The 25,781-nt window shown below is 26.3% G+C and overlaps 3 protein-coding genes across 6 annotated transcripts in view; 2 read left to right on the top strand and 1 right to left on the bottom strand.

Moving 5' to 3' along the window:
* The first annotated feature begins 292 nt into the window (after positions 1-292).
* On the top strand, positions 293-3,736 carry LOC114121351 (serine/threonine-protein kinase TBK1). The gene is made up of 4 exons (XM_027983642.2): positions 293-1,427; positions 1,490-1,794; positions 1,859-3,098; positions 3,212-3,736. Exons 1-4 carry the CDS (start codon positions 1,173-1,175, stop codon positions 3,617-3,619), a joined length of 2,208 nt encoding a protein of 735 aa, XP_027839443.1. The 5' UTR covers positions 293-1,172; the 3' UTR covers positions 3,620-3,736.
* On the bottom strand, positions 3,621-11,685 carry LOC114121350 (integrator complex subunit 4). Its single transcript, XM_027983641.2, has 18 exons — positions 11,495-11,685; positions 11,316-11,383; positions 11,080-11,241; positions 10,633-10,761; positions 10,413-10,568; positions 10,163-10,339; positions 9,649-9,788; positions 9,391-9,583; positions 9,072-9,246; positions 8,804-9,009; positions 8,627-8,749; positions 8,429-8,564; positions 7,661-7,794; positions 5,934-6,286; positions 5,712-5,876; positions 5,199-5,358; positions 4,915-5,137; positions 3,621-4,002 (listed from the first exon to the last, which is right to left on the bottom strand). The coding sequence occupies exons 2-18, from the start codon at positions 11,364-11,366 to the stop codon at positions 3,791-3,793; spliced, it is 2,895 nt and encodes a 964-aa protein (XP_027839442.2). The 5' UTR covers positions 11,367-11,383; positions 11,495-11,685; the 3' UTR covers positions 3,621-3,790.
* Positions 11,686-12,092: 407 nt separating this feature from the next.
* Positions 12,093-25,781, top strand: part of LOC114121344 (aryl hydrocarbon receptor nuclear translocator homolog) — a 31,537-nt gene continuing 17,848 nt past the window's right edge. For 2 of the 4 annotated variants that reach the window (XM_027983635.2, XM_050201051.1), the window contains exons 1-2: positions 12,093-12,359; positions 12,612-12,660. The gene's annotated coding sequence lies outside the window, so the exon portion shown is untranslated. Of the gene's footprint in view, positions 12,360-12,611; positions 12,661-20,694; positions 20,844-25,781 lie in introns of those variants that run through there. The other 2 variants (XM_027983631.2, XM_050201052.1) reach the window with 1 other exon arrangement.

The raw sequence follows: 25,781 nt of genomic DNA on the forward strand, positions 1-25,781 counted from the left end.
TTACAAAAAAAAAAACAGAACAATATTATAATAATATATTAACTTAATTCAATTTTCACGATCGACGATCAACATAATAATACAATTAAAAAATTGTAAATAATTCTAGGAAAACCGTTGTTTGTCGTTTCTGTGATAATACATTTGCATGAACTCCCATACCCCGTTGTATTAATTAATATGTTATTTTTTTTTTTTACGATAGGATACTCACAGTCTGTAAATGATTTTTTTTTTTCACAATACACCATAATATGAGTGGATAGTGCAGGTTAACATGAATTACCTAGTTGAAATTGATGATAAAAAAAATGGCCATTCAATGATAATACTGCTTAATAATAATATTATTACTAAGATTTATTTTTTTATTACGATTAATTTATTGATGAGGTCTCTGCACCATTGGTGAGTTGTTCCCTTCTATGGGAATTTCCGGGGATATTATTTAAATTGAGATTTCAAATGAGGGGGGTTGGGTGGTTGGCTGTTGAGCGAAATCAGAATCATATATAGATGATGGATACAGTTTTGGAGTTTAGGTCTTGGTGTCTATCTAGAGATACTAGATTAGAGACGGGAGTGTAAAGTCCACGGTCTTAGAAGATCTTCGAAAGAGTGATTTTAGACGTAGAAAGGTATATCTTATGTTATCAATCGAAGAGTAGTTGGTATGTAGTATATTGGAATGCTTATTATGTTTAATATTTTTTTGTATAGTTTAATTACTATATCGATACCGACTAGCCAAGTAGCAATTAGTGTTTCTACAATGCCTATAGGCTATAATATAGTGTAAAATAATACTTTAATGTGTGTTGTGTACACATGTTTCGCGCCGTAAGTGATAAATGATAATAAACGATAAGACTGCACGTTGATAATATCAAAATAAACATTTAAAGAAGTAATGATACAATTGAATAAACAATCGTCGTTAATTGCACAGAAACCGAATACTAGTAAATAGTAGTAGAAATGAGATACATAGTTTTCAATATATACCAAGTTTCAGTATTCAAACTTGAGGTAGGGCTGTAGAAGGTCATTTTTAGGTCTTCTAGGAATGTCATATTCTGCGGACCGTGACCAATGGTGTTGTCACTACAACAATTGCTGTGGATTTTGGAGAAAGTGAACAGTGTCCTTAGCACAGTTGTCCTGAAGCAGTCATGTCATTTTTACGTGGATCCACAAATTATGTTTGGTGCACTACAAGTGTGCTTGGAAAGGGCGCAACTGGTGCAGTCTATCAAGGTGTCAATAAACACAATGGTGAACCAGTGGCCGTCAAAACTTTTAACCAGTTAAGTCACATGCGACCATTGGATGTTCAAATGCGTGAGTTTGAGGTGCTAGAGAAGGTTAAACATGAAAATATAGTAAAGCTGTTAGCCATTGAAGAAGAACATGAAAGTCGTGGAAAAGTTAGTGATTGTTTTTCATATTTTGATGTTAAATTAAATTACTAAAATTTACATTATTATAGGTCATTGTTATGGAACTATGTACAGGTGGAAGTTTATTTACAATACTAGATGATCCAGAAAACACTTATGGGTTACAGGAAGATGAGTTTCTTTTAGTTTTAGAACATCTTACAGCCGGTATGAAACATTTACGTGATAATAATTTGGTACATAGAGATCTAAAGCCTGGTAATATCATGAAGTTTTTAAGTGATGATGGTCTACCTATTTATAAATTAACTGATTTTGGAGCTGCAAGGGAATTGCACGAAGATCAAGAGTTCATGTCTTTGTATGGAACTGAGGAATATCTCCATCCACACATGTAAAAAAATGTAATATATTTAATTTTATTTAATTTTGATGTTTGTTATTATTTTATTTTTCAGGTATGAGAGAGCAGTTTTACGAAAACCAGTAGCAAAGACATTTGGAGCTACTGTTGATTTATGGTCAATCGGTGTTACATTGTACCATGTAGCTACTGGAAATTTACCATTTAGACCATATGGTGGGCGACGAAACAAAGAAACTATGCATTATATAACAACTGAGAAGGCATCTGGTGTTTTATCAGGAGTGCAAACATCTGAAAAAGGTTCCATAACATGGAGCAGAGAATTACCAAAAAACTGTCAATTAAGTGATGGCTGTAAAAAGCTTATTACTCCTATTTTAGCTGGTCTTTTAGAATTAGAATCTCAGCGAATATGGAGTTTTGAAAAATTTTTTGCTGAAGTTACTAAAACGTTAGATAGAAAATTACTACATATTTTTCATACAAATCGTGTTCAAAATATACGTGTATATTTGCACCCTGATGAAACATATGAAAGACTTCAGTGTTTAATACAAGACCAAACTGAAATATCTCCTGTTAATCAAATACTTTTATATAAATCTACATACCTTTTGACAGAAGTAGGATTAGATCTTCCTGGTAGGTCTTATAAGCCAACTGAAATGCATAAGCCTATTTTGCTTTTTAGTAAAGAAAATAATAATGTTACTTTAGTACCTGACAGTGACATCCCCAATTTCCCAAAATTTCCAGATATGTCTCTACCAAAACTGACATCTGTAGATAGTGATGCAGGTCTTGCTAAGACTGCATGTAGCGTAGGACATGTATGTAAAAAGCGGGTTGAAAAATTGTCACAAAATAGTCAATTAATTAATAAATGTGTACATGTGTTTACAAAAATTGTAACTGAAAAACTGAAATCTGTATTGAGTAAAAGTGACCATTTACAAAGTGTGTTTAAATGTACAAAATACCTAGTGGAGATTTCAGTACGAGGACACAAAAGTGTTAATAATATGATTGGCATCAAAAATACCCCTACTGATCTGAAGGATGAGTTAGATAAACTAAGCGATGAATTGAACAATAGCCTAAGTTTGGCGATACAACAATTACATCAGCGATACGTCAAAGAAAGGACGTTAACTAGAGAATGGCAATCAGCAACCAGATCATTCAAATGTCCAAATAAAAATAGGGCCCCTGCAAAAATAAAAACACTCGTGGAAAGATTAAGGGACTCCTGGCAACATTTGTTAAGAGACCGTGCTACACGTAGTCTAACATATAATGATGAACAATTTCACGTATTAGAAATAATTAAGGTATGTTATAAAAATTAGAATTGAATATTAAACATTTTAAAAATAAATATTCTTCTAATTTTACCAATTTATTTTATTAAAAAATTAAAATATTTTGTAATACAATTTTCCAGATTACAGAGACTAGTCGTAGAGCTCGAACATTATTAGATACAGAAGTCCAACCTGTAGTCACACAGTTAGCTGATTGTATGGCAGATTGGTACAAAATGGCACAGACTGTCTACCTACAGGCACAAATTTTAGATAAGGATTTTGATACATTTGAACACCGTTTGCTTGGATTCATTGAGCGTGCAAATGATACAGACGCATCATTTCATGATGGTCTCGTAAATGTTGCTAAGGTTAAATTCACATCCAGTGGTGCCAAACATGCTGGTCGTATCAGTGCTCAAGATATTCAAGCATTAAGAGCCAGTTTACGAGGTCTACGTGATATTGATGACCTTGTATCTGATATTAAAGGAAATAATGAAATGCTCAAACATCTAACTGAGCCTAGTAAATTATGTGACTGACTTACTGTTTTTTAAATACTATGTATATTGTAAATAATTAATTTATACAATATTTTTAAAATTTTAGAAAAAAATATTTTTTATATAATCAAATTAATAAAATCATAACTGATAATATTGTAAATTGTTAATATTTATCTTTAAGTATATAATAAATAAAAGTTAATTTTATCACATTCCACGTCTTACAGGTTTAGGGTGCACTTTAAGTTTGACTGGTTTGCATAAATCAACAATACACGGTTGCGTAGGAGGTAAGACATGGGCCAGAGCTCCTTCTGTTTCAGTTAGATCAAATGCTAAGCTCAGCTCAACAAAACATGCTTCTGACCACTCAGAACGGTGTGATATTAATGCATTGGTATCAAGTAGATAATATGACTCTAAAAAAAAAAAAAAAATAACATTTAATGTAACATTAAAATTAATACCATACAGACAGTGGCATACCCAAGAATTTATTGATGAGGGAGTTAAATACTCAATAATTACTTTTTTTATATTAATCTCCATACGCAATAACAATTTAATCAATAATTAGTATCTAGATTTCAATGTAAAGTATATTATTTTTTGGGTGCTCTAAGATATTGGTCTTCAACCGGAGCGTCGTGTAAAAAAATGATTAAAAAGCTTACGTGGGTTGCGAAAAATTTAGGCCTAAAAAGTGGGTAGCGAATCCAAAGAGGTTGAAGACCACTGCTCTAAGACAATGTAGTATTATTCGTTCTATGTAACAGACTTCAAAGGTAAAACTTTTAATTTTGTATTTTTTTAGAATTTTCAAATCATTTCATTATTTTTTAGTGTATATAATAATATATTATTATACAATCTTTTAGTCTAAATTCAAAATATAATATTATAATTGTTTTCAAAATGATCGATTAATAATTTATCTCTTTTATTTCCAGTAGGTATACTGTTTATTGTTGGCTACCTAATTTCGGTATTTTATTTAAGATGAAGTGTTAAAAATACCAAAAGTTAAAATAACTTTCCTTAATTTTTCTATTAAAGCAACTTTTTAGGCATCCCCCTACCACAAATTCAACTGTATTTTTACTAAGGAAATTACCCTTGTCATGGATCAATTTTTTGATCTGTTTACTAAAACAATACAACATATTTATAAAATCAGATTAAACTTTACATTAAAAGTATACTTATTTTTTAGAAGAAAAACAAATACTAAATGTAATTGAATAATAATACATGTAATAATTTGAATATTAGTTGTAATTACAATAAGTAGAATTAAAAAAAATAAAATAATTATTGTAAAATTCACTTACCATTACTGAGATTTACTAGACGTAAGTGATTTCTTGGTGGCATTATTAAATGTGTTTGTTGATCAGGATATTTAATTTTTAAACGTAATAATGATAATGACTCTGTTTGTAAACTGTATAATTCTGCATTTAAAGGGATAGGAAGAATTAAACCTGCTGATAACTTATGGGTGGTATCTGGACCTCCTTGTGGGCGATTAATAACAACCTTACACATTTTGATCTAAAGTAAAATAAATTATAAATTAATAATATAAGATAATTTATTGGTAGTTGATTCTTACGTTAGTGTTTGGTTTTGGTGGTGGAGTAGGTTCAGAGCTCTGCAATATGGGTAGAAGTAATTTAGCCACAATTCCTGGTTTTGATTCTTCTAATTGCGATAATTCTTTAAAAACAACAGAAGTGAATGACTCAAGTTGTAGATCATGTTCACTAATATACCTAAAGATCATAGATCAAAATTAATAAATGTTATATTTTAAATTTAAGTAAAAATCACTAAACATTGTTTTGATGAAGTTAAGATATTACCCATCAAAGTGTCTGACAAAGACAATTGATGATATTTATTAAAAATCTTTAAAATAATACTGTATATTATGTAGCTATTGAAACACTGAAACAACTGATATAAGTAAAATATATAACTAGAATCTAATTTGGTAAATTAACAATTATTTCAAATAAAAAATTCAGTTTTTTGATAAATAAATGTTGTAACATTGTTATATTTATTATTTATTGTTATATTAATTACTATTTAGATGTATTTTTTTTTTTTATTATTTACTTACTTCATAGTGTCTTCTAACTGAGTTAGAAAATAATGACTTAGTGTTCTGGCTGATTGGTTTGTAGCATTTACAATATATACAAGAAGGAGAGCTATAACTTTTAATTTGAATTGTTTTATACTAGCTAATTCTTGAACACTCAAGCCAACAAATAAGTATTGCATTCTAAAACATCATGGGATTAAACATATTGATAAAATTAATTAATTTAGATTTTCATACTTTAAAGTATTCTGCAATAGCTGCGAAATATTTGTGCGCACATTATTTGCTTGATGAGTAGACACAGCATTTGAATAAAATGTTTTATTATTATTATTCAATACTTTATTTAATAAAAGTTGACTATGCATATATAATGCACTAAGCTCTGCTGTACCATTCACAGATTGATCAAGTTGAGCCAGTCGTATAAGATTATGATAAAAGGTTTCCAACAAACTAATTTTTACTTTAGTACTTCCTTTGACAACAGAAACTTGATTGATTAATGATTCAAGAAGTTCAAGAGATTTAGGTGAATCTGATTCAGTAGGTCTTAATTCTACTTGACTTATTGATAAACGCCCACCTAGCTAAAAATAAATAAACATGCCTTTTACAATTTTTGTTACTTATTAAAATAATAACTTAACATTTAATTAAATACATAATTAAGCCATGATATTTACAAACATGATTTTGAATTTTAAAGCATGCTTCTGTAGTTTTAATAGTTAAATGATATGTTAAAAAAAACAATATGTGTCATGTGATATATATTAAAAGTAAAAGATGTATGTATTAGTGTCATTTGTAAATAATTATTATTTTGGATTTCATAGGCATTTAATTATAAAATGTAATTATTAAACTGCTTATATATTTGCCTATACATTATCATTGTATATTTAATCTATGGTTGTATGATGTTATAATTATATTATGTGATAAAAAAAAAAAGATATTTTATTTTATTTGTAACTTTTTAATGAATTAATTCAAGTACTAAAATAATATTGAGCTAAAACTCATAAAGAGACATGCATAATTAATGATTAAATAATAAAAATAAAATACATCATGAGTAATATTATTTTACTTCTTTTCTTACAATAATGTTTTACAAACTACACGGAAAAAATATTTTTCTTTGATTTTATAAGATGATACCATACACCCATAATATAGTAGTATCAGAGCAAAAACTATTTTAATGGATATTGCTAGTCGCATGTTATTGTTATCTAAATGTTGTATGATAGCAGATTGTTATAATAATATAATCACATTTATTTGTAAATATGGATATTTTCTGTGGAATTGGACTAATATTTTTTTGATGATGATGTGGAGGAGAAAATTTGAACATATAATAAATAGCATATTAGTAGTCTTAAATAGGTTATAATATTATATACTTAAAATATATATCAAGTATCTTTATATAAGTAAAAAAAGATAATTGGATCACTAGATTACAAGAATGACATAAATAATAGAATGTAGCTCTGTAGGAAAAACATCAATGATAACATAGCAGTCAATGTGTGAAATATTTTAAAACTTTAAGAAAAATTAAAAAGTTAGATCTTAAGTATATTTAAATACAATTTAAAAATAATATGCAAGTGACCTTATGGTAGTACCAATATGGTTGTTGTATAATAAAGACCACTGAAAATAGTCATAGTTAGGAGATCAAATTTATACCATATATGATGAAAAAAGGCAATATTTTCAGTTAAATTGTTTTATTTAATTTATACTATTAATAAAATAAAATAAAAATTTTATGATCATCAAATATATTGTTTTTTGTATCATGCATAAATTTGGATGTAAAAATATGAATTTATCCTGAATCATTATTTTTCACAAACATTTTATGAATATGTGGTGTCCTCTTAATTTAAACTAAAGAAACTAACTAAACAATAAAATTATTAATAATTCATAAATTTTCTTACTTGTAAAGATGGAACTAAGTGAGGCATAATATCTCTTAAGTAACTATAGTGTTTAATGGTTTTATCCTCAAGTAATGATATAATAGAATTACACTTGGATGCTGCATTGAATACTAAAATCAAAACACTTACATCTATTTTATAATTTAGTTAAAGAAAAAATATATTAATTGAGTAACTTATACAAAAAAAATAAAAATAATAGATGGAGTACAATAGATATAGATAATAGAGGGATACTGTAATGGATAAGTAAATTTAAATTCAATGAGGTATCATTGTACATCAATGATTCTGACCAGAGATGTTCTATCTGTCTACATCACTAAGTATATTTCATAAGTTGCTTAATATTATTATTATTTATTAGTATCACGGTAATTTTAATACATGCCTTATGACCTTATGATTATAGCACTTTAAATATATACACACACACATTTTATGTTATATTATTGTTATTAAAATTTGAATTGATAGAACCTAACTATAAAAAAATGTAAACGGGATCATTGTTTAAGTAAGTAGTTTTGTTTTGTGTTATCTTATCTTTTTCAAAAAAGGTTTTTTACTTTTGATCCTCTAAAGCACCAAGTAGAAGCTATGTTCTATAAGAAACCATTCTCAAAATTGAAAATTAAAGCATTTTTACTACCCCAAAAGGCAATTAAAGACCCAAAAAAAAAAAATTCATTATTATAAAATCAATACATTCATTTCTGTCTAGAATTTAAAATAGTATTATAATGTACACATATTAAAGGATACACGATGGTTCTTCTACATTTGGTTCCGGAGTTTCAAACATAGGATGAATGGCCAACAATTCAGGTACTAATGCCAATGTTAATGTCGGATGTCTTAGCCCTAAATTTTTCATACAATTCCATATAGATTTTTTGTCCTTAAAAAAAAATATACATTAATGAAGACAAATACTTATTGAAAAACAAAAAATATACTTACCTCTGGATATTTTTTTAAACTTTCAATTAATCTGTTAGTGCACATCATTAATCCTTCTTGATTTAATAGTTCAAATGATGCAAATATATTATGTAAGCCTTCACGCACAACACTTGACGAATCCTGGATAATTATTAAACTATAAAATAAATTAATTTGATAATAAGATATTCATACTTCAATCACTGCTAAAATAATCTCCACTTGATCATCACGGAGTCCAGATGCATATGAAAGCTTCACGAGACTTTCAATAGCTATTAAGCGAACTTCTTCAATTTCATCATTAAACATATCTACTAAGAACTCCATTGCAATCACTGCAAATTCTGAATGTCTAGTAGCCAATGAGCACATAGAACTTATTGTAGCTATGCGTACCTCTGAATTGATAAAACTTAAAATATTAATAATAAATTATTATTTTTAAATAGTATACTATTACCAAGAAATTCATCTTCTAAGCCATGAAGGTAAGCACCACTAGCTCCTGTGCTAACCAAACTAACTTGCTGTGCATCCAGCATTTCTTGTGGTGTATCTTTAGTACTTAATGCACTCATCATAGCTGTACCCTTTGCTAAACATTCCCAAACACGTTCAATAGAAGTTCGTTTTCTCTATAAAATTTAATTATGGATTATGTTAAAAAATGTTTACTTTATTCAAAGTCTTCAATTGATATAAATTGTCGTAAAACATCATTATATTATATCTAAATTAAATTTTTATTCAATGGCTCAATATTTTATACAAGTATTTACACGCAAATTAGACATCAATGTTTGATCCAGTGTCTTCAACAAAACATTTGTACTGACAGACAAAAAAGATCCAAGAAGCTTTGCTGCTTGAGTACGAATTCGGTAACTTATATCAGTCATAAAGTTACATATGTTTTCAAATGCTTCATCAGACATTCGAGCCATTTCTTCACCATTACTACCTTTGATTCTTCTATTTAAGTTAAATTAAAGTAAATAGTTTGTGCGTAAAATAACTATGTATTTTAAGTTACTTACTCTTCAGGATAATAATTTCCTAGAACAGAAATTACATTTAAAGCAGCTTCTCTCACCATTTCATTATCGTCATTTATAACTGAACAAACATCTAGGTATACAGCAGGGTTTAATCTAATACCTCGGTCGTGCAATCGAACCTAAATAAGATAATATAAAAACATGATTTGATATAAAAAATAAAAGTTCTATTTAACTATTTAGAGGGTCCTAAAAAATCATAATAAAATGTTCTGCAATTTATATTTTATGTATTATAGAACATTTTATATTTTAAATATTATTAAAATTTACACATATTATACAAAGAGATAACAGGCACGGACAATAAAACAATTAAGATAATTTTATATTTAATAAGTACAATTTAGGATTTTATATTTTACATATAAATGATAGTAATTATCTAAATAAAATAGGGTATTGCAGTTGAAGATATATCAAATAAAATAAAGAATAGAAATTCTAAATATAAAAATATGAATATAAAATACATTAAATCTTTATTTATTACCATTGTATTAAAAGCATTACTCCTTGTTTTTGCATTGTAATGCTGTGTATAACTTCCAATTAATTTTAACATTTCAGAATGAATTTCTAAACCATCCTCTGGAATTTTCACTGGCATCAATTCACCTATTACCTCTAAACTCTCACATGTGATGTTTGGTCTATAATCTCCCAATGTCTGTAAAATATATAAACACACATTTTTATAATCCTTATTCCTTAATAAATAATAATAGTTAATTGTTTTATACTTTTTTAGCATAATTAGTGAGTTTCAAGTGAAGATCCATATCATGATTCATACGTTTCCCAAGTGCTAATAGTGTTTTTAGACCACTAGTTTTGATTTTCTGAGACTTAACATCTTTCATTAAAGTAAATATTTCTTCAACAATTTTGTACACATTCTATAAAAAACATCTTCTACCATTAAATATATTCTTATTAAATTATTATAAGTAATAACCTTACATCTTCACTAGTTTCGTCCGAAGAACCAATAGCTGATAAAACAGAAAATATTAATATCTTGACCGTAGAATCTGATTGAAGTTTAAAATGTTCACTGAGTTTAATTAAAATGTTAGAGATATCTGAATCCTAAAAAATAATCATATAAACATTTACTGTTAAATACTTAAAAATAGAAAATTAAATTAACTATATTCTATCTCATTATAGGAATAATCTCTGGTTTCAGCACATACCAATGGGAATGACTATGGCTAATGCTCATTGAGTGCTGTCACTATATTTATTTCAATAAACCATCTTGCATTTTATAACAATTAACACAGTATAGTAACTTTTTGATTATCAGTAATTAAAATTGATCAGGAATAATACATATATGTGCCAATAAAAAGCTTAAAATCCTGAATATTTTTAATAAGAGTTAACAGTAAATTCTTTAAGTACCTGAAACTGAAGTTGTTCTAATATTTGCAGCAAAATTTGCACTACATCATTTGGTGTTTTACGACCATTAATTGTGTTAACTAATGATAGGGTAGCACCAGTTGTTAAAGCCGATAATTTCACTAGACATTTCAATTTTTTTACTGGTGGTTGTTGTTCCAACTATCAAAAACAAAATTTTCTGTTAAATTGTTAATGTTAATATTATGAAAAATACTAATGGTAACATTGCTTACCACTTGTGTACTATACTCAGCTAGTGCTCTTTTTTTTAAAACTGCCGCCATGATAACACAGTTAATACCTAAATAAAATCGAAATATTCAATTAAAGTTTTTATTTTTCATGTAATATATTCCTCAAATTAATCGCATTTCGTTATGAGTTGTAAAATTTTTAGTTGCCGCTTACTCACATTAGTCTATTTTACAATGAACACGAACAGACCAACCACAAATCAAGTGAAAACTGGAAAGTTCAAAGTAGTACCCTTTTAGTACTTATATTAAGATAGTAAATAGTAAATAGTAACTCACTACTATTTACTAACTTACTGGTGTGATATACTTAATACTATATTATTATTTGTATATAATATCATATTTAAATCTAGCTTGTGCTTTTTTATAATGCAATATTGATAAACATATTATCATTAGAAAATAGAAAATTCAGGTTTTTACCACTTACCACTTTTATACCATTTTATTAAATTGATGAAATGTATAGAAAAAATTTATAGTTAATAATTTAATGTTTAAAAAATAAATTTCTAATGTTACTTATTTATTTATTCTTTCATAAGTTTTAATTAATTCATCAATAAATCGTGAGTCAACTTTACAACGTCTTTGTAAAAATTAAAAGAAATTCAAAATGGCCGAATGTTGATATTTGAGTAATCCATATATATATATATATATATGCTTACTGGAATAATATTTGTGTATTGTGTATTTGTGTGTGTGTGTTGGTTCGTTTCTATATGTGTGTGTACTTTTCCTCCCTCGAACCCTCTCTATTTAGTATCTGTCAGTCTATCTCTCTTTCATCTTTGATTCTAGGAATCTTTCGTTTCTCTTCTATTATTATTGTTTTTTTTTTTTTTATGATACAATAAATAAATTGTAGTACATTAAAAAAATATTTGAATACGTATTTTGTGCGAAAATAACTAATATTCTATACATTTTATAGTGCAAACGGCATGCGCTATAGTGTCGTGTGTAGCAAGTGTTTAGTGGAATTATAAATGACAACGCTAACGCATTCGTTGCCTGGTAAGAATTAGGCCGAATTATATTCATTTTAATTACCTTTTGCCAATAACTCAAATCAGTTTAATGGAGCGATTGAGTGTTTAGAATTGGCCTCAAACGGCTCAAACACATCCCCCAAATATAACTAGTTTATGATAAAAAAAAATCAATATTGTTAGAGATATTTCAATTTATTTTAAAATACCAATAACTTTTTTCAATCATTGATGTATAATATGTAGTATACATAATGTTTTTATTATTTTTTTTTAGGTACAGACTTGAGCAAAGTCATACAAAAACGAAGAGCTGGTTCTATAGGGTAAGAATTAAATGTTTTAAGTTTTTAACAATATGTTTCCTTATACTTAACAAATGAGTAAATATGTAATAGATAAAATATTAAATTTTATACTATAAAATAAGAATGTTGAACTCAAAGAAATCAAATTAAATTATAAAGTAGCATCTAATCATACATTTTAAAATAGGTACAACTAGGATATAAGTAGTTTCAAACTTTTTTTTAATGACCAAACATTTTTTTATGTACTCTTTACTAAGTTTTTTTGTTATATTATTATCTGTAAGTGGTTTAAAACATATTTAATTAAGTTCAATCAAGAGATCATAAGTTGTCAAGAAATATTAAGCAAGCGGCTTCGTAGCTAGTTCCTAGATGGGTGACTACCTGGGTATTTTAGCAACAGTGCAACATTCATGTCATATCCTAACTTAAACATTATCGTCAAGATAAAAATAGTATATAGCTATATCTCTTCTAACATAAAAAAAAAAACTTTAGAAACAAGTAATTAATTCTAGGAGAAGGTATACCCACCCATCCAATTCAAAAATGAAAAACTGGAGAAAATGTTGAAAAAAACACACTGTAAAAAGAAACTTGATTTGCTTGCAATTCATACAAAAATTGAGACAAATAACAGGCGATAAATCTATTCTTAGCAAAGAACACAGAGAATTTGAACTTAGAATTTTAATTGAATAAAATTATGCTCATGTATTTTTGATATTATTAAATTGATTTTATAACAACTATATAGAGATATTGTATATTTTCCAACCTAAGGTGCTTAAATTAAAAATGGAATTATGTTTTAATAGAAATAAGTTGTGAATTCTTAAGCAGAACATTTTTTGAAAAACTTCTGTTTATAAAACTCAAATTTTGGAGTTATAAATGCTTATAGTTCCTTTTTTTACTACCTATTTGTCTGAAATTTAATGTCTATGTATCCAATTACTCTAAAGAATATTATGTTTTGGAATATAAAATTATCCAATTTAAAAAAAAAACATTTTTAGTAATTTAGAATAGTATATATATTGGTTTGTTGAAAAATTAAATCTTAATTTGTTTAATTGATGTCTTAGGTTATGAAAAATTATATTATGTGGTATTCTTGTCGTATGCGGTCTACCATATGTTTTTTATATTTAATTAAAATATCATTTCATACAAATATATAAAATATCATAGGTATCTATAAAAATAATTATCAGAAAATATTTATTATAGTATGATTTGATGTCTCTTAGAAAAAATTTAAATGAGTTATCTTTATCATTTGTTATCATTGTTCTACTAAAAAATATGAGTATCAATTTAAATAAGTCAATTTTCCTTTAAAAATGTATAAAAGTATTTTTCTCTGACTGAATGATTACATTGCAATTTTTGGCTAACAAGTAACATAATTATTAAATACTTTGATTAGGATTAAGTTTAATCGTCGCTGATGTCGACTTGATGTGAATGACTTGAGTATGTACAGTAGACGACAAGTGTACGGTACACTGCATACCAATTATGAATATTTCAAACTTGCCTATAAATGGGTATACTAACATAATATTTGTTTATAATAAAAATTCCACGATTTAACTATAACAGTAAATTTATTAAAATATTAATATTTTAAACTTGCTTCAGTTTTGATAAAAAATTATTGTTACATATTAGTGCTATTTTCAAACATAACTTCAGAGAAGGGAAAATGCCAGTCATCTATTTAAAATCAAAACAGCCTAAGGTTCTATCGGGCAATTACCTCCGTACCTACCAATTTTTATAATTGACATTACTACAGTTATTACCTTCTCTTAGTTTCAATTTTGTTGCTGGTTAATATACCCTATTATTACATAAGCAGTTTCATAGGCATTCACTATCATTCACTTTTTTATATTCAAAAAAGAATTTACATTCTTTATTATAAGAAGAGTATATATATTTAAAAATCATTATAAAACGCCAATTGACATTATTCAATTTAATATACTTCACTATTTTATTACTATATGTAGGTACATTGAATATTCATATAGGGGAAAGTAGGTAACTTTGTTGCTGTACATTAGATCTCGAGTGTAATTTTCCCGTTTTTTTCCAATTATTTTGAAAAGTACCAAACATTTTTTATTTTGGTCCACCAACTATGAACTAGATACAATTGAGTACCAGAAACCATACTTAAAGTTGAACATTTCATAGTAAAATTGTATTCAGACATAAAAAATATCATTTAAATCAATACATTTATCGCGCCACTCAGAGTCTAAACTTATATCTGTAAATGTTAAATTTTAAGTATTAAGTTAAATTTATTTGTTGCTTTATGTTCAAGTTGTTCTTACATAGATTGACTCTTATTACATAATAATATTTAATAAAGTAGATTATTCATTTGTATTTTCTGCTTGATATTATTTTTTATAGTAAATGATATAATTTTCTTCATCACTCAATTTGAATGTTTTTGTTATTTAATAAACCATAATAAATTAAAATATTATACCCTTGTTATTTATAGAGCAATTATATATTGTTAAATGTTATTTTTAACATAACATACATTACAGTACATAGCAAGGTATCTAGAGTGAATTATATAACAAATATATATTACATTGCATATTTAAAAGTACATGTATTAAAAAACAGCATTATAGCATTCCATATAGTAATAGGCAATAGTCTATAAGAAAATTAAATTTAACTGTTCTTAGTGTATATTGTTAGTTTTGATGGCAAACATACAACATGACTTTCTATACCTATCATATTTTGGATAACACAACACAAACAAAATCTTATGTTGCTTAGTTGTATGTGTTTGTTTGTTAAACAATAGCGTTTCAGTAGATTATTGTTTTAAAAACAAACTGTAGACAAACATACATCTATGATGTATTATTCATTTTATAAACTGTATTCAATTGATATCCATTTTAGTTACATCCTAAATAAGGAATATGGATTAAGTTTTATTATATAAATGTAATGTTATTATAAATATATTTTAATTTGCAATTAAAATAATTATGTATTTGATTAGTGTGATTGAATATATTTAACTTTTATTTATAAACTATTTTATAGTACTATTTGTATTAATCGGATGTAAAAATACTAAATTTCATCTTAATGTATGAGTAGGCTCATTCAAATTTTTAAAAGTATTAGTTAATAAACATAACAAATAACAATAAAAGTCAATATTTTTAAAATTGTGTGTTTTTTCTAATAAATTAATCAATCGCCTAATTTACTTATTTTATTTATGAACTTGTGTTTTTAAGTATAAATGTTCCAAATAGTTTAGTCGTATTTATATTCATACATTGGTGGAACTCTAGGATGATCAGCTAATCCACAAATTTTTCTCAAAATTACCTTTTCTGACCAAGCTTAATACGAATTAAAAATTTCACTCAGGTTGATTTTGAATCCTTGTAAGATAGTGTATTACTGTGTCTTTATAGAACGATTTATTAAAAACCGTACAAAATTAATTTATGTTTTTTATTTATTTTTGCTTATTGTATTTTTGGTATTTTTATAGCTAATACATTTTTATTGTATTTTCATTTGATGAATGGCAATAAAGTAAACTATATTTCATACTCTAACCTATTACCGGACTATTACTGATATTTAATCATTAGGACAGTTTTTTTATTTTTAATCTTATTATTACTAGGGGCCGGCAATTACCTTTAGTTTTTAAGAGATATGTATAATCAAAAAAAAAATTTTATACTTTCTCAAAATAGAACAAATACTAATTGGGAGACAAACGTTAAATTTATTGTTTTACATTTATATTGAAAAAATAAATTCACAAAAAAAATATTGTTTCTATTTGTAAAGACCGAAGAATATATTATCAAAAACATGTGTGAACCTAAATCCATGATTAAAGTGAAATATTTTTTATGGTTTAGTTTTTCCTTTGCATACGTCCGAGCATTGAGTCAAATACACAAATTTAAATGCTGAGACACTAAGAACATAATTAATGTTTACGCATCAAATTTTAAAATTAATATAGGTATTAACAAAAATTTATATAAGTATATAGTAAATACGTAATCTTCTTTAATAACGATAATGGTTTTCGATTGTTGTTACTTGTCGCTGACAACTTTTCGGTCTTTTTGTTTATGTTAGTTGAAACTATATCCATACCGATATTCTTTAAAAGTACGATGTTAATTCGTGTCATTTTCGACGCATTCTTCTAATTGAAAAAAATCGCTCAGCTACCTATATGGTAGGTTTTTGCTTTACTTACTTATTTACCAAGTGAATTAAATCATATTTACCATATTTTCATTAAAAGTTAACCTTTCATCAAAATTCGCTTATTAATCGACAATCCTCTCGTACTGTCCTTCATAAACACCATGTCGTTTAAAATGAACCTAACATACATATGTTTTAATTTAATCCTTCGGGTGCGAGTTCGGGTGGCACTGTCGAGTGACCTCCCAAACTCATTTATTCATGTTATTTATGTATTTAACAAAAATTACATATATTGTACTTTTATTATTATTTATATATTTATGACCTATTTATTTTTAATATAATAAGAAAAAAAATCCTATTTTGTTAAGATTAGTTTCAAATGTCAATGAAAAAAATATTATGTCTATATAGATATAAATACATAATTTCTATTTTCGATATTGTTAAAATTATGCTCGAAATTATGTAAAAACAACTCATGAGGAACTTTATATTAAACTTATCAACAATTAAACTAATAAAAGTAAAAAATTATAAATTTCTATAAATAGCACAAAAAGATATAAAATAATTTGAAAATTATATACCTGGTGTTTAAAATGCTTATCAACGTAATATGTATAGATGCTAAAAATGTCAAATTTCTATCTGTTATTCATTTTTAATTAAGAAAACAATAAACTAATCGATTTTTTAAATCCCCGTTTCTCGTTTTTTGTTGTTTTTTTTTTCAATTTATATTATTTATTATACAAATTATTGGGAATATTCTACCCATGGCCACTCAAAGTTAACTACCTATTTAATACACATTTTTACCAGGAAACTACTTTTAAAGTTAAAGATAGAAGTGTATTTATTATTCCAATCTGTGATGAATGATGATCATAGATTTTAAGATAGAAATTTAAAAAATATACATTCATCGCTCTCCTAGAGACCTAGATTGAGATCGTATAACCTATTCAGTAATATTTATTCTTTCTTTTGTTCTGTTTGTCTGTACTGATTTGATTTACTAAGTATAGGGTACAGATTATATTATAGTTTCAAAAAAATTCTGCACGCTACTTCATTCACAAAAATGTGTCTTTACTGTAATTAATATTTTAAATTTATATATTTATAAATTTTATATTTTGTCACATGAATAGCGCATAATTTGTCATAGGTATAGTATATTATGAATTAGAAATATATATTACTTTTTAAGGTTTTTATTTTAGACATAATAGATCTTAAAATTTTTGTATAATATGGTTTGTATTTTTCCGTTTTTTGTTGTACTTCAACATCTAGTTTGTTTGTAAGTACTTGTATATTTTATATTTTTTGTTATTTGTTTAATATGTAAAGCAAAGGATAATCGTTTGTTCAAAGTGTGGGTACCTACATAGTTTTTCTACGGTTGATGAATATCTGATGAACGTGATGTACAGGGTCAATGATAAGATCTATTCGGTTATTTATAACTACCCAGTAAAAAAATCTTTTGATGTTTTTAATAAATGTACAAGATATTAAGATACAAAACATGTCACCAGGTAAATATTAATAATGAAATACAAAAAAATTAATAAAAAAGGGGTTGGTATTGTTCTGGAATTATTAAAATATTCTTTTATAATAAATATAGTAATTGTTCTGTATATTTGTAAACTAACCAGACAAACCAATGACAGTATTAAGATTAAATATTAATAGCAATGCAATAAAAATTTAAGAATGTTCATCATATTTAATTTATATGAAAAAATATATTACTTTCGATTTTCTATTAATGGTCAGCTGAATCGTTATATATCTAGGCATATTTTTCAATTTCTAGAAGATCAAATGTACATTTAGTATACAATTATTATTAATGTAAAATATTAAGTTAATTAATGTATTAAATTCGATCAGTTGTTGTTTGTACTCTTTAAATTGTAATAATATACTCCATTTTTTAATTTAAATATAATAACATAGTTAGTAGGTAGATGTATGTATATAAATAAGTATAAAATCATATTTGTCTTGATTTAATAATCATTATTTTATTCCAAATCTTAAATATTACGATAGTATAATTATTACACAATACAATAACGATATTATAAACTTTTTTGATTTTTAACGTTCTGTCATTCGCTAATTTAAAAAATAAATAACCGTTTGAAATTATTTGTGCAACATATGTTTAGTTCTCAGTCTTTTATTATATGGGGATTAAAAAATAAAATAAAATAACCTACGTCTCCGAAAGGAAACTATATTTCACTTGGGATCCAGACATGACGCCCTGACAAGGATCTAATCTATTAAGTGTCAATGTGTCATATTGTACATTTGTACAAAATTAGGGGAATAGTATCAAATTTTAGTCCTTAAGTTATGTATTCGTGTGTTTTTATTCATTCCAATTCATGTACTATTTTTACTTTTCTAGTGTGTAATGTGTACACTCAATAAATAAATAGTAAATACAATAAGTGTAGTGAACTCGATAATATTATTTTATAATTATCATTAATTTTGATATTGAATATCCCTATTATGTATGAATATAAATAGCACAATACTTAGTAATAAGTTTAAAAAAAAGTACTATCATATTTTTTTCAAAACAATACAAAAACATAATTTAAGAAAGTAATAAAAAAATCTATTTTTTTACAACCCCTAAGATGAATAACGAACAACTTTTGTAGAAATTATTATTATATAAATGTCCAAATATTTTCAATTAATTTAGTAATGTTATATTTTATATAAATTAAGCATTGGTTATTACTTATTATATATTATATTTTAATCAATGAAAAGTGTATTTTCTCTCTGCTGGTTACACCCTCGATTTTTGCGGAAAACTGTACATCTGTATCATTGTGAGAGAGTTATAAGGATAATACAAATACTAAACATACTATTTCGTTAAACTTATGAATGTCTAACTTTTGATATTTTCACCAATCAAGTGTTGTTCAAAAGTATGTCGTACTATACTTTTGGGAGTCGTCGACCCGTTCTCCCCTAGTGCAGTTGCGTATAGTATACCTTAAATGCAAAGTACCGCTCGCCCTAATAAACGGTTCATTTTTTTATTTTATTTTTTTACTTCCCTCCTCGGTCTATTCCTATTCATCATCATATACGATAAACTCGACACACAACACATTAACCGCGCGCGCTATCGGCGTTACCTAGCAATGCTTGTCGGAATCTTGTTTTTTCTTTAAGCATTTCCCCACGACTGTACTCTTGTGGCGCGGTGGTGGGGAATGCCTCTCTTCAGTCCCCTCCATAATCCCCACCAGAGCCGCCGACGCCGCACAACACAGACCGTGTAATGCGTGTGTACCTGTGGCGATGGTGATGGTGGTGGCCGGCGGCGGCGACCGTGGTCGTCCGGTTCAGTCTTCAGCGTACTCGCGTCGTTTGCGTTTCTCGAGTTTGTGTTCCAGTGTTAGTCCACGTGCGTGCGTGTGTATATTGTAGTAATATTTTATAGTGTTTGTGTGTGTGTTACCGTTTCATCCTTCGGATTTAGTGAAATAGGAAAATATTTTATTTTTTTAGTTTTCGTTTTTTTTTTTTAATTAATTAATTTATATATAGTTGGTCGGTGTCTTTCGTCTCAATAATTCCGTTGGTTTATTTTTTATGTTGTCTCGTGACATTTATGTCGTCTCGGCGACGGCTTCCGGACGTAAAGACGTCGCGACCGCGGTCTTGTTATGAACAACGGTTGGCGGCTACAACTACTGCTGTAGTAACAGCCGGATGTACGGATACGCTGGTCCTCCCCATTACGGGGCTGTCGAGTCTTCCGCGGGAGACTCGGGAGGCTATCTACAGCCCGGTCCCATACCTATGGCCATGGTCATGCCTATGCCGGCCGTATGTGAGCCCCCACTACCACCACCACCGCTTCAAATGTCTGATGAGGCGATACAGAAACGGAGAAGGTTAATTTTGATGTTTATAATAATAATAATAACTATATTATTAAATGATTCGAAGTATTATATACAATATATTGTTACAAGTTTGACGAATTAAGAAATATATACAATGTATAGTAATATAATAATAACTTTTAATACCGTCAATTTAGAACAGAACGATTTAAACATATTATTTTACGATATGATTTTACTTGTATCATTCCGTAATCTTTACCCACTCGACAAAGCCCCCTCTCTACTCTAAATCCTTCGTTTACAGTAGCGCGTGTAATTACTCATTGAAAACCTTACTCTCTGGTATAATATAGTATAATAATAATAAAAAAAATATACCTATGGCCAGTTTGTTTAATATAATTGTTTTTTATGTAAACAACAACTTCACGTTGGGTCACACAAGGCTTATCGCTGTATTATATAATATAAATATATGTTATAATATTATATTTTAATATATGTTCTGCAATTGGTCGATGTGGTCGGCACACCTGAGGTGTATATCAGTATATGATGAAACAATTGCCTGTTTTTATGTAGAAATCAACGAGATATCTATGTCCTTATGAGCTATGACAATAGACCGTTATTCTTGTGGTAAAAACGGTGACAATCAGAATACATACTACCTTAGGTATCATATATAATATACTAACTAGATACTATTATGGTTTTAGGTACATTAATACATAATTTATAGCGTATAATATTATGCCTATTAGACTCTTGATGTGTCTTACTGTTGTACAATTATATCAATATTATCTAATTGATTTCTTACTATTTGTTAAACTAATTAATATTATCTTCATTAATTAAATTATAATAAATGACATAACTTGCGTTTTCAAACAAACTAATTGAATATTTCGTATATTTATACATATTATGTATGTAATAGATAGTATAGTGTTTTAATTAAGTTACTAGTAAACTTGTATTATAATGTTACAATATTAATGTATATCATAACATTTTATATTTTTTAATTTTAGTGGTATCGTATTGATATCTTATAAATATTGTTTTAGATTTGAAAAATAAATCGAAATTTTATAAATAGATTATCTATTATAGATACATTAGGTAGGTTAGGAGGTAGTATTATTTTTACTTACGGTTGTAAAAATATCATTATATTATACTTGTTTGAAATGGCAATATATTTTTCAGTATTCAGTTACCATAATAAGAACATTTTTTAATATCTTAGTTTAAAATACAAACATTGTAACCGATATAAATATTTTAACACACTGTGACACTGTTTGATGTTAGCAGCTTGTAAAAATAAATAAATATTTTAATCAGTTGATTTTGTTTAACTAATGAGTAGTTTTGACTTACTAATTTATTGCATGCGTTTTGTCCTTACTAGTGTATTTACAGTAGTTAAATATACGCGCGGGCGCGCGCGCGTGTGTATTGTATAAGGTTAATGAATTAGAATGTTATCAGTCAGTGGTCTAGTAATTGTTTTTACCCCATTGATTTTTTTAAACAGGCGATTTAAGTTTCTACAATAATTTTATAAATTAAATAAAATTACAAACTATAAGCATATAAATTATTTTAATAAACAATCAAAATGTGTTAAAAATGTTAAAATACTTAAACAATAATTAGGTAATAGGTATATGTATTATTATTGTAATATTTATAAAATTACATTCAAAAAAGTATATCTTATTGAAGGATAATATATAAATATAATTTAACGTTTTATTTTCGTTACTTAAACAATAATATATTAGATGTTATAACCTATTGCAATATTGATCCATCCATACAAATTATAATTATTTCCTTTGTTTTTATAGATTGTAAACATTTTTTATTTGGAATATTTCGTAGGTACTGAAATCAGGAATAAAGAATTATTAATATCATTATTTATTTTCTGTGTGGAAGAATACATAAGGACGTATTCAACTCTGGAATAAAAATAATTTAAATATTAACTAATCTTACTAATCTATTTATTTATAACAATCAACTCGATGACGACATATTTTTGTTTTATAAAACCCTCGATAAAACCACAGATTGTGTTTTATAGTTACAATGTTTGATATAAAAATGCATTTTAACGAAATTTATTTAATTAAAAATTCTTTAATTTAAAATAAGTCCTCTATAATCGAATTGTAACTTAACAGTGTTTAAAATTGTATAGTGTATCTGCCTTATATTTTATATCACGATGCCTGTTATGTTTTATATTATAAAATAATAACTGCATTTACATGTTGACCGATTAAAGTTTTTTTAATAAAACGGACCTTTGTATCTGGATAGTTTTATCGGGTTTCTAGTGTTGTTTGTATTCGGTCGTTTAAACACTGAAAAAAAAGTTTGGATGCTCATAACTGTTGTTTAGGTGAAACAGGTGTTAAGTTGTGCAGAAAATTCTTTATTTGAAAACTATATATAACGGTACCCATACCTCCGGATATACCTATTTAGATATATATATATATATACACTATAGTTTATAAAGTATAAAAGTAAGTTTTTACTTTTAGATTGTATAATTTTCTTAGGATACCTTAGAATTTTATTTTTGCTCATAAAATACTATTGAAAGACTAAGCAACTAAATTATGTATGAAACGAATCATAATGTATAAGTGTTTTAAAATGTATTGATATTAATAATGTAAATATTTAATATTAATACTTAATAGTAGTATTGACTGTGAAATTATTCCATTTAATAATTATTGTAGAAAAATGAATAGCAAAATCGAATAAACAAAAAAAAAAATACATATCACCACAATTATATTTTGTAAAATAAAAAGATATTTAAATTAACCAGAATATTGTATTCAGTTTTCCGGTTAATTTGAATGCTATTTTCTTTGTAGAAAATACTATTAAAATATTTAAATGTTAGGTGCATTTTTAAAACAGAATTAAAATAACCTACTTAAAATCATCAAAAAAATTTTAGCATGACACCGTATAATGTATTATACATTATTTCAAGAATCACAGTTTCAAAATCAATTTTAATCAATTTTTTAACTAAGTATTCAATAATTAAATATAAATAGTATCATTATACTGAGTATATGACTGATGTATATGTTTTTGTTAGTAGTGACAATAGAAATTACTAATATTCAATAAATATTAACTACCTATCATTTTATAACTTATTTTTCTATTTTTTTTCGATTATAAATTAGGTATATTTACTTTTTATTTACTTATTTATGCATACCTATACCTAAACAGTTATCATAATTACACTTATTCTTTTTAAATGTAGTTTGAATAAATATAATTTTATTTTTTAAGAAACTGAATCCTTATTGAGTATATTTTTAATTTGTAAATTGTTGCTCTAAAAAAATTTTACTATAGTAAAGTATACTGTAACTGTAGTTCATAGTTAGTGCACTATAATAATATTATAGTTATGTATGTTTTTTAAAGTTCTAAATATTTATATTTTTGTTACAGTTGTTGTAGAGGTTTGAAAAATAATTATTTTAATAGAGTAGTACTGCCATCGCTGTACCTATGACAAAAAAAAATATTTTTTTATGTTTTTTTAGTTATTTTTAAATATTGTATTATGTAATCTATAGCTTTATTAATTTATTATGTATCAATCATAAATAAATATATAAAAGATCTTCCAAATTTCGTACGACGAAAATGATTGAAATTATGTTGACTCTTAGCGATTCCCGCCACTATTATTAACACGTTTGGAAGATCAAATTAATTATACTTTTATAATATATATAATATATTTATTGTATATAATGTATGTTCCAAACGTACACGTCTTATCACCCTGAATATATATATATATTTTTAAATCAACGATTATATTAACTTTTATTTATTTTCTTAAAGATTTCTGTTGAAAAATCCACATTTAAATATGATTAGTAAAGGCTTACTATTGACATATTTTAGGATCTAAAGTTTATTCGATGTATAGCATAAACCAAAATATAAATTATTGTTTAATAACATTAAAAAGCAATATCATTTTAATCAAGTAATTAGTGATTATGGCGTATACATATATAATACCTAACCCTTGCTCTTTTAATGTTAGACTTTATAATACTTAGGAATAATAATTCTATTTTATTTTATACAATCACGTTTCTAATTTTAAAATGAATAATAACTCGCATTCTATGTATACTATATACTGCATTTTAATTGTTTATTTGAATATTATTAAATGTACATTTTCATGGTTATCATTTTTTTATACTTGGTTAAAATTTTATGTTTTATAAATATAGTTGATTGTTAGATTCTTTTTTTAGATAAAACTTTTGATTGGCTTACTTATGGAAAAATGACTTACAACATGAAAATCCCTTTTAATCATTCGTTTTGTGTTAAATTTCTTTTTAACCTGTACAAATATTAGTTTTTCGAAGAGGTAATATTAAATATATATATATAATTGTCTGTACAGACTATTATAATGCCTTTCACGTGTGGAATGTTGTTAACCAGTAACTACGTATATAATCCAAAAACAATACAGTTCTCGTCTAGATTAATGGTACCAAAATCGGAGCTTAATTGACCTTTATCAAACAAACACGTACCGGGCACACGTGTACCACTAATATTATTTTCTAATTGATCGATATCATCAACAAACAACTAACTACGCTATACTATGAATATTTCTATAGGCCGTAATCATTGTTAGAAGAAAAAATACATACATATTTTCAAATGTATTTAAGTTGTGAAAAAAAAAAACTAGATACTTTTAGACTGTTTAATAATTATTTTTAAATTTATCGTACCTACTATAACGTGTTGCAATTATATTGACCGGTAGTCAAGTATTTTTTCCTTCAATCCTTCTAAATTTTAGATTCTATAGTGACTACGTAAATTACTTTTCTTTACATTTATTCTTAATAATTAGTTCATACTATGTACAGA

The sequence above is a fragment of the Aphis gossypii genome, chromosome 2 (genome assembly GCF_020184175.1).
Source record: "Aphis gossypii isolate Hap1 chromosome 2, ASM2018417v2, whole genome shotgun sequence".
NCBI lineage: Eukaryota > Metazoa > Arthropoda > Insecta > Hemiptera > Aphididae > Aphis > Aphis gossypii.